This window comes from Camelina sativa, chromosome 1 (genome assembly GCF_000633955.1).
Source record: "Camelina sativa cultivar DH55 chromosome 1, Cs, whole genome shotgun sequence".
In the NCBI taxonomy this organism is placed as follows: Eukaryota; Viridiplantae; Streptophyta; class Magnoliopsida; order Brassicales; family Brassicaceae; genus Camelina; species Camelina sativa.
The window spans coordinates 6,121,026-6,130,795 of NC_025685.1; the positions used below are offsets into that span (position 1 = coordinate 6,121,026).

The 9,770-nt window shown below is 39.6% G+C and overlaps 3 protein-coding genes across 3 annotated transcripts in view; 2 read left to right on the forward strand and 1 right to left on the reverse strand.

Annotated features, from left to right (window-relative positions):
- LOC104778917 (oligouridylate-binding protein 1C) lies at window positions 1–3,532 on the forward strand (the record flags this gene model as incomplete). The annotated part of the gene is given in 12 exon segments (XM_010503328.2): window positions 1–184; window positions 631–692; window positions 1,061–1,163; window positions 1,390–1,466; window positions 1,549–1,610; window positions 1,690–1,777; window positions 1,911–1,986; window positions 2,084–2,114; window positions 2,341–2,460; window positions 2,600–2,685; window positions 2,819–2,995; window positions 3,103–3,532. Coding segments are annotated over 12 exon segments (1,284 nt in total). The 3' UTR covers window positions 3,388–3,532.
- On the reverse strand, window positions 3,558–5,332 carry LOC104778910 (protein FLUORESCENT IN BLUE LIGHT, chloroplastic-like). The gene is made up of 4 exons (XM_010503322.2): window positions 5,228–5,332; window positions 4,588–4,715; window positions 4,269–4,434; window positions 3,558–4,180 (listed from the first exon to the last, which is right to left on the reverse strand). The coding sequence occupies exons 1-4, from the start codon at window positions 5,310–5,312 to the stop codon at window positions 3,657–3,659; spliced, it is 903 nt and encodes a 300-aa protein (XP_010501624.1). The 5' UTR covers window positions 5,313–5,332; the 3' UTR covers window positions 3,558–3,656.
- The window catches only part of LOC109124617 (nuclear pore complex protein NUP107), an 8,668-nt gene continuing 4,397 nt past the window's right edge, over window positions 5,500–9,770 (forward strand). Inside the window, exons 1-13 of the mRNA XM_010503361.2 lie at window positions 5,500–5,764; window positions 6,162–6,517; window positions 6,720–6,789; window positions 6,880–6,995; window positions 7,175–7,206; window positions 7,301–7,426; window positions 7,775–7,933; window positions 8,295–8,387; window positions 8,476–8,643; window positions 8,747–8,845; window positions 9,239–9,465; window positions 9,551–9,608; window positions 9,675–9,763. Of these exons, the coding sequence (XP_010501663.1) occupies window positions 5,685–5,764; window positions 6,162–6,517; window positions 6,720–6,789; window positions 6,880–6,995; window positions 7,175–7,206; window positions 7,301–7,426; window positions 7,775–7,933; window positions 8,295–8,387; window positions 8,476–8,643; window positions 8,747–8,845; window positions 9,239–9,465; window positions 9,551–9,608; window positions 9,675–9,763 (1,673 nt within the window). The 5' untranslated portion in view covers window positions 5,500–5,684. The remainder of the gene's footprint in view (window positions 5,765–6,161; window positions 6,518–6,719; window positions 6,790–6,879; window positions 6,996–7,174; window positions 7,207–7,300; window positions 7,427–7,774; window positions 7,934–8,294; window positions 8,388–8,475; window positions 8,644–8,746; window positions 8,846–9,238; window positions 9,466–9,550; window positions 9,609–9,674; window positions 9,764–9,770) is intronic.

The following is a 9,770-nucleotide window of genomic DNA, read 5'->3' on the forward strand; positions in this document are numbered from 1 at the left end:
TAGCGGAGAGCTTTCTGGGAGAAACAAAACAGATATCTTTCTTTTCATCGCAGTAAGGGCAAAAAAAATGCAGAATCCGAGACTGAAGCAACAGCAACAACAACAACAACAAGTTTTGATGCAGCAACAAGCTCTGATGCAGCAACACTCTCTTTACCATCCTGGTGTTTTGGCTCCTCCTCAGGTTTAATTTTTCTTTCTACCTTTTTTACATCTTCTTCGATGTGTCTAATTTTGGTCGAAATTGGAGTTGTGAAAGTTTTTTTTTAATTATTAATTCCATTTCTACACTATCGTCTCTCTCGTGGGTCCTTTAATTCCGGGTCGGGTTTAGTTTGTGTTCATCATTTGAAGCTATGGCTCATTCCAACGGGCTGTATCGTTTGTGTTCCATTTTATGATTTGATTGAACGGGAAGGCTAGGGTTTCCAGATCCTGTACCCAGGCTAACAATTCGTTCCTTTATCTGTTGATGATGTCTTTTGTGTTTTAGTTTTTTGTTGGGCCATTACCAAATTGAGCTGATATATACCGTCTCATCTCATGGAGATAGAAAAGGAATGATTTTTTTTTTCTTCTTTTGCTGCAATCCCTTTTCATATTTTTTTTCATAATTTTGGGCATCTGCAGTTAGAGCCTGTTCCAAGTGGAAACCTTCCTCCTGGTTTTGATCCCAGTACTTGCCGTAGCGTGTGAGTGAATTGGTTTTGAGCATCACTTTGTTTTGAAGGTGTGTAGTTCTGAGTTTATGTTTTAACTCCTATAATCATTTGGCAGGTATGTTGGAAACATCCATACACAGGTCACAGAGCCTCTGCTTCAAGAGATTTTTACTAGCACTGGCCCTGTTGAAAGCAGTAAACTCATCAGGAANCCTTTTCATATTTTTTTTCATAATTTTGGGCATCTGCAGTTAGAGCCTGTTCCAAGTGGAAACCTTCCTCCTGGTTTTGATCCCAGTACTTGCCGTAGCGTGTGAGTGAATTGGTTTTGAGCATCACTTTGTTTTGAAGGTGTGTAGTTCTGAGTTTATGTTTTAACTCCTATAATCATTTGGCAGGTATGTTGGAAACATCCATACACAGGTCACAGAGCCTCTGCTTCAAGAGATTTTTACTAGCACTGGCCCTGTTGAAAGCAGTAAACTCATAAGGAAAGATAAGGTAGAGAGACTCGAAATTCACCTTTTTTTCTTTCTTCTACCTTTTTGTGTTAAGATTGTGAAAGTGACCGTCTTTTAAAGTAGCATTCTTTTTTTGGACGAGCATAACAAAAGAATTGCCTAGTTGCATGCTTGAGAAAAAATCTACTTGCTGCTCTGCTTAGATTGGGTTCCTCAACTTTACTAAAAAGGGACTCACTGACAAAAATGTACTTTTCTGATTTCAGTCATCATATGGATTTGTTCACTACTTCGACCGTAGATCTGCTGCTCTGGCTATACTGTCCCTGAATGGAAGGCATCTGTAAGGAACAATTTTCATAGTTCTGTTTTTTTCATTATTTCTTCAAACGCTTTCACTTAGGTTATAATACTTCAATTCACAGGTTTGGACAGCCTATCAAAGTCAATTGGGCATATGCCACTGGTCAGAGGGAAGACACTTCAAGTAAGTTTTTGATTTTTTTCAAAGATTTGCATTTTGTTTGTTTGGGATGCTCAATGTTTTTGTTTCTCATGAGTTGCAGGCCATTTCAACATTTTTGTTGGAGATCTCAGTCCAGAGGTTACTGACGCTACTTTATATCAAAGCTTTTCTGTTTTTCCCGCTTGTTCGTAAGTTCTCATATGCTGATCAAACACTTTTTTTAAGAATCACAAAATTCTCCTATTGGTTAAGCTTATCTGCTGAAACATCACATCCAACTCTTAATCTTGAACTGAGTCTAATATTAGTATTCTCTTGAAGGGATGCAAGAGTTATGTGGGACCAGAAGACTGGGCGCTCAAGAGGCTTTGGGTTTGTTTCCTTCCGCAATCAACAGGTAATGTATATTCTTTTAAGTCATGCGGTGACTACTTGTTTTAGCTCAAGGATCTTTTGTGGTTTACATTAATGTTAAATGTTGTTTCCATTTGCAGGAAGCTCAAACTGCCGTTAATGAGATGAATGGTAAGGATTGTATTGCAGCTGAGATCTCAGGACTTTCATTCTCATTTTTGAACTGTGCCTTCTCAGTTGTGGAGTTCGTATTATGAGTTTTCTTGATTTATTAGTCAATAACTGCTGAAAGTTACATAGTTTCTGTTTCAACGAGTAATCTTGATTTATTAGTCAAGAACTGAGATTGTGTCTTTATCCTTAGCGATAAACCTTTGATTTTACCACATATTCGCAGGTAAGTGGTTAAGTAGCAGACAGATCAGATGCAACTGGGCCACGAAGGGCGCTACTTCTGGTGAGGATAAGCACAGTTCTGATGGAAAAAGTGTTGTAGAACTTACAACTGGCTCATCAGGTTGTTCTTCTTTGACTGTGCAAGATTCTGAATTTTCTATTTCACCTGCAAGTGGAATTCGTAAAAATACATTGATTTTCTCTGGGTAATAAGAAAAACTCACAGCTAACAAAGCTACGTTGGTCGTTTGATTGTGCAGAGGATGGTAAAGAGACCCTAAATGAGGAAGCACCTGAAAACAATTCTCAGTTTACTACTGTTTATGTGGGAAATCTTGCTCCAGAGGTACGTTATCGACTAGGAAGTGCTCCTTGTAACGTGGATCACTATCATAATAAAAACAGTTTTATTAAGGCTCTTTGATGAATTATTGCATCAGTAGATTTGGGGTACATCATGACAGCGATCTATCTTGCAGGTAACTCAGCTTGATCTACACCGCTACTTCCATGCTCTTGGTGCTGGAGTTATTGAAGAGGTCCGTGTCCAACGAGACAAAGGCTTTGGTTTCGTGAGATATAATACGCATCCCGAGGCTGCTCTTGCTATTCAGATGGGTAACAGTCAGCCTTACCTCTTTAACAGACAGATAAAGGTACTTCAAACCACAAAATATCCCTCTCTATTTGATCTCACTGTTCCCGAAACTTGCTTTATCTGAGACTTAGCATGTAATCTGACATTTCATTTTGTTAACTGTAGTGCTCATGGGGAAACAAACCAACTCCACCAGGTACAGCCTCAAACCCACTTCCCCCTCCTGCCCCAGCACCAGTGCCTGGTCTGTCTGCAGCTGATCTCTTAGCCTATGAAAGGCAATTGGCACTAAGCAAGATGGCTAGTGTGAATGCCCTAATGCATCCACAGGGTCAACACCCTCTAAGGCAAGCAGCTCATGGAATGAATGCAGCTGGACATACTGCAGCCATGTACGATGGTGGCTATCAGAATGTTGCCGCCGCACAACAGCTCATGTACTATCAGTAATAAACCTCCGATCGTGGCACTGATCTTAAGTTCATTCTCTTTGCTTTTCTTTCTTTTGTTTTTCCTTTTTCTAGAACTTGTTTGTGTGTGTGTCTGTCATCTCTCTCTTAAGTTATCTATATAAAGTTACATCTTCAGCTGTATGCTTAGTTATGTGTCCCCATGGACTGTAAGACAAGCAAATTACATTCAATAAAAGGGATTTGGATGTCCATTTTATGTGATTTGACATAGAACACAAACATATAACAAAGGACATTGCGGAAGAATCAGTCTGTCTCTAACCGAGCAATGTATGTGTCATAGAAATTTCCAGCTTTCTCGAGATCTCCCAGCTCTGTATAACAGTCTGCAATAGCTCCATATGCTTCAGTGATTCCAGAATCTTCACCTACCCTCTTTGAGATGGCTAGAACCATGGAGTGATATTGTATGGCTTCTCTATACTTCCCTTGGCGTTGAAGCGAGGCGCCTAACCCTCTTGCAGCTTTCTTTTCTTCGATGGGGTCTCCGAGACTCTGAGCAAGTTCCAAAGCTAACTTGAACTCAGCATACGCTTTCTCTGGTTCTTGGTTCCTAAGAAAGGTTTTTCCCGTTTTCAACTTGGAAATCAACTCCTGTTTCTTTGGTTCCACAATGATTTCACTCTCTGGGATTCTCGCTCCCACTGGCGCATAACTCAAACTTGGTGCATAAGACTCGATTTTCGCTTGTCTCCTAAGAGCTGCGTTAATCTGTCGTAGTTGTTCATTCAATCTCTGTAACTCCCCTTTCCTCTGCCGAGCAACCAACCCTGGTTTGTGTACCACAAAAATTGTTATCAAAACCCCAATGAGTACAGTTCGTAGGAGCAAAGTTTGAAGAAAAGACTAGTTTACTACCTCCAACAGTGGCTCCAACTAAAGCTACAAGTAACAAAATTGGCATACTGAACATGGAGCTCTCTGGCTCACATGTCTCAGCAGCCAAAGCTTCAAGTGGTGTAGCCATCTGTAGGGAGTTTGTCAACAACACTGCCATCACCGGTAATTTGAGCCTCCCAATTCCCTGCCACATCCACATCTAAAGGCTTACTATCAAAACGAAAAAACTTGACAGCAAAAACTAAACTGAGTCAAACACTATCCTGGTATTCAAGCAATATAATACTCACAGGTTATAGTGGGATATATCTAAACATCACGGAACTCACCAACCTACCTCAAAAGCTGACAACTTTTCAAGAGTTTCCACGCTGCCTTCACGCTCCTTGTGATGAGAAGACAACTGCAAAATTTTGGAAAAAGGATGATGATCTCCAGGGTTTCTGACTAGTAACTTTCCAATCCCTGAAAAAAGTAACGGCGAAATGTCTGAATCCAGTAAGATGACTTCATCAGCAACCACGAATTGACAAATGAGCTAACATGAAAATATGACAAGAGGGTTGAACTAGTTTCAGGAATGCAAACACAATCCGTGAAAACCATCAAATTCGCTAAGCTCCTCAACTACCAATTCGAGTGTATAAGATTCACGTATTCAGAGTCTTGGGTGACACGGATATGGAAGATGTATCACAAAGATCTCAACAAGAACACAAATGAGAACAACACAACAGGAGATCACGCCAGAGTTAAAAAAAAAAAATGCTTTTGAAGAGTTGAGGGCATAATCAAGCTACACACTTATCATGAACATAATGCGTGTTCTGAGCAACACAATCACCCCGAATGAAATTACAAAAGCCTAGTTCAGTCTCCGACATTCTGATGCCTCATCACCAAAAGAGGATCACTCACATAGCAACAGAGACCCTTGAATTGGAAAATCTGATTCAGCTAGTGAAATATGAGCTAACCTGGACCATGAGACTTGTCGCGCGGCGGTGGTTGGCCACCGGAAGTATAGGAGAAGGAGGAGCAACACCGGATAAGCGCCGTCATCTCTAAAGAACGCTCTCTGAGAGGATAAAACCACGGCTTGGGAAAAGCTTATTTAAAAACTCGTTTCCGCTGGTCTATTTTTTTTTCATTACTGCCCCTAATTTTCTATTTTATTACAGTTATACCCCTTCTTTTTTTTACTGAGCTTGAAAGATGAAACGCAGCGTTCGGCTTGGGCTTTATTTAACTCTGTTCGGTGCTCGTAGTATCGTAGCACTGTCTTCCACCGGGCGGAGGATTTTTAGAGGGTTTTAGAAATCGACGACTACGAAACCCTAATCGTCGCTCAAGCTTTGCCCCGCGATTGAATTGTTTTCTCAGATTTTCTTATAGCACTTTGGAGTAGTTTTTTTTTTTTTTGCTGGCGAAGAAATGGACATGGATATGGAGACTTCCCCTAGCTACTTCGACCCCGAGGTCCTCAGTGTTAGGGATCAATTCCGTCGTTATCGGTAACTATTTCGACTTAACCTTTTCCCGATTTGCATAACTTTTCTCGATCTTCTGGGTCTCTCGTTATTTTGGATTTTAAAGTGGGATTTTTCTTTCGTGGTTGTCGTTTGTTTCTAAGTACAGTCTAAATCAGCTGAATGTAGCAATACTTGAATAAGATTGTACTCGAAAGTTTCGGAATTTTGTTGAAGTTTTGGATTTTGTTTTCTTGTTAGGGTTTATGGTTTCAGTTCATAAATCTGCGTATGGGGTTTAATTCATTCATAAGAATTAGAATTTTGAAAACATTTTTATGTTCTTTGTATTGGGAACTCTGCATTGATGTGTATTGTTTAACCTCTTATTTACGTGTTTTGGAGGTATAACATTTTTGATGCCCGTGTACAATGCTTGCAGAAAGAGACACTCTACATCGCCACATGAGGAAGTCTTGAGTTCAAATGTCCGGGAGAATAGATTACTTTATGATGGGCATAACATCCATAGTCCAACAAATACTGCTTTGCTTCTTGAAAACATTAAGGAGGAGGTTGACAATTTTCACACCGATCATTACGAAGGAACACACACCAACCCGTTATCTGCTTCCAGGACGGAGAGTGTTGGAATTCTGGATGATGATAATGAGGCTTCGTTTCGTCGAGTAGAAAGTCAATCACTCAAGGCTTGCAAGATTGAGAATGATGAGTTAGTCGAGAGTGGAGATACAACTTTTGCTTTGTTTGCTTCCCTAATTGATTCTGCACTTCAAGGTTTGTGTTATATATCACTCTTCGTCTAAGATTTCTTCAGACATGAATATGCAGATATTAGGCTGTGTTTCTCTGCATGCGTTTAAGTGGTTCTCATTCTTTCAAAATCTCAACTATCCAATGTATCTGTTTGTGTTAGTTTTTATAGTCCCATTATTATCTGGTTCTCTCTTATTGTAATTATGACGTCTTGGTTCTGCAGGACTAATGCTCATTCCAGATCTAATATTGAGACTTGAGGAATCATGCAGGCATGTTTCACAATCTATTAGGTATGTCTTCTGGCTCTGAGAGTTTAACAGTCAGAACGTCTTCTACTTTAAATTCTTTGTTTGTGTTTCATGCCTTTCCGGTATCTACAGATATGGATCAGATATTAGACATCGTGTTGTGGAGGATAAACTTATGAGACAGAAGGCTCAGCTTTTGCTTGGTGAGGCTGCCTCCTGGTCACTTTTATGGAACCTATATGGAAAAGGTTAGGAAACTCAACTCCATCTTTCTGTTGCTTTGGCCTTTTAGGAATAGGGCAGGCGTTTTGTTCATTTTGATTACTGATGTCTGTCAAAGCTCTGTGTCATGTAATATTTTCAATTAAAGTACTGGGTGGCTTGTGTTAGAAATGGTATTATCGATCATGTGTCTTTGCTCTTGCAGTTACTGAACAAGTTCCGAAGGAACTGACCCTGGTAAGCATTCTTTCGTAATTTTTTTTTAAAATTAATCATTCATATTTGATACATCTTACGCGTTGGCTTATTTGATTATGATGAATGTCGTTAGGTGCCATCAACGTCTCATTTGGAGGCTTGTCAGTTTGTTGTAAACGACCATACAGCTCAGCTATGCCTTCGGATAGTCATGTGGCTTGAAGAAATGGCTTCAAAATCACTTGACTTGGAAAGAAAGGTGGCTATTCCAGTATATTCTTTTTCAATATATTAGTTTACCATTGTCATTTTGGCATTTTACTTGATTGGTTGATCTGGTCTGGTCATGCTTGCATTATTTTCTAGTAGTGAATTCCTCTGCGCCTAGAGAAATACTGGACCTCATTGTGTATGAATGGAATGTTATCTATTGCTTCTAAACATTGTCTGTAGTTTGTGTTCGTACTTGTCATATATTGAGGGTGTTGGTACTGTTTCCTAGGCTTAATTCAACTTAGGTAAAGAATTGTGTGATGAACCCCCAAATTGATAGAGGTGATTAACACTTTATTAGAATTTGCTTACCAGGAAATGTTAATGTTCTCAGGTGCGGGGATCTCATGTGGGTACTTATCTTCCGAACGCTGGAGTGTGGCATCACACACAAAGATATCTCAAGAAAAATGGCTCTACCGGTGACACTGTACACCATCTGGATTTTGACGCTCCAACACGTGAACATGCTCGTATTCTTCCTGATGACAATGTAAGTCTGTTCAGCTATGGTTAACATTAGGTTCATCTAAATTATTAGTGCTGATGTGCATGTTTTAACATTTCAATATATCATTCAATGAATATATGGTATACACAATGTTGGTGGAACTGTGCAGAAAGCAATGCAATGTGGATGAGAAGGGTAACATATATTTTGTCATAATGGCTGCCTATTTTTTTTCATAATTAAGATCTCATTCTCAATTATTTAACTAACTGGCTTGCTTTAGGGCGTGTAACATAGCAATTCTAACTGCTTCTTTTGTATGTTCGAGAACCCTGTGAGGGTCATATTTCGTTTTCATTATTTCTGTTAATTAAAATAACTATTGACAACTTCTCTTTGGCAGAAACAAGATGAATCTGTTCTTGAGGATGTTTGGACTTTGATAAGGGCTGGGAGAATAGAAGAGGCATGTGATCTCTGCAGGTCCGCTGGGCAGGTAATATTCATAAGTATATGAATTCTCTAAGGATACTGATTAGAAAGGTGTGTAGCGATAATGTCGATTAATATTTCTACTTTGGCAGCCATGGAGAGCCGCAACTTTATGCGCTTTTTCTGGAATGGACATGTTTCCTTCTGTTGAGGCATTAGTAAAGAATGGGAAAAATAGGACTCTCCAGGCCATTGAGCAGGAAAGTGGCTTTGGCAATCAACTGCGTCTTTGGAAATGGGCGTCCTACTGTGCATCGGAGGTAAAACAGAATCTGGATAGTTTTATTGCTTTTTAATGAACTTGAGGTTAATTTTCCCTCAGAAAAACATAACTTACTATTCTTTCTTCATTTGTTTCTGAAGAAAATTGCTGAGCAGGATGGCGGCAAACATGAAGTTGCTGTTTTTGCAACACAATGTAGCAACCTGAACCGCATGTTACCAGTTTGTACCGATTGGGAGGTAAGGGCATGCACACTTGTATAATCAGATTGATTTTATTTAGCATATTCCAACTTTGCTTTTTTGGCTACCATTTTTCTCTTACTTAATGTCCTGTTGACATTTTTTCTTGGTTGTCTTGCCAAATTCTCAGCATTATATTCTAAGGTGCTTATTTGAAAGGTTACTTCGTCTTGAGTTATTACCCTGTGTGTCCCTGTCGAACTGAATTATCACACATAAATTGTTTAAAGTTGGTTATGAATTATTGACAAGACCTGTTTTAGTCACTACCATTCATATGAATTTATTTTTAGAAACTGGAAACTGCTATCTTCCTCTAACTTGTTCTGTAGATTACTTTAGTGCTGCATGAATTGACATTGTTTAGCGTTGATGGTGATTTTTCTGCAGTCAGCTTGCTGGGCTATGGCGAAATCTTGGCTTGATGTTCAGGTTGATCTTGAACTAGCCCAATCAAAGCCAGGGTTGGCAGAAAGCTTTAGAAGCTGCATTGATGAAAGCCCGGAAACTATGCAAAATGGTTGTCAGGCTTCACTTGGGCAAGAAGATTGGCCCCTCCATGTCCTAAACCAACAACCCCGTGACCTTCCTGCTCTTCTTCAGAAACTCCATTCAGGGTATGAATGCGACTACTGGGAAATTTTATTTTTGTCCTGTCTGTAAAGAGCGACAGCCCAACTTACTGTTTTTTTCCTGGCATAGGGAAATGGTGCACGAAGCTGTTGTCAGAGGATGCAAAGAGCAGCACCGGCAAATTCAGGTATTTTAATAGCCATAGATTTTTCTGTCAAGTATTATGTTCATCTTTAATACTTTCTTTTGGCAGATGAACCTTATGTTGGGCGATATATCACATCTTCTTGATATCATATGGTCATGGATAGCGCCCTTAGACGATGATCAAAGCAACTTCAGGCAATCA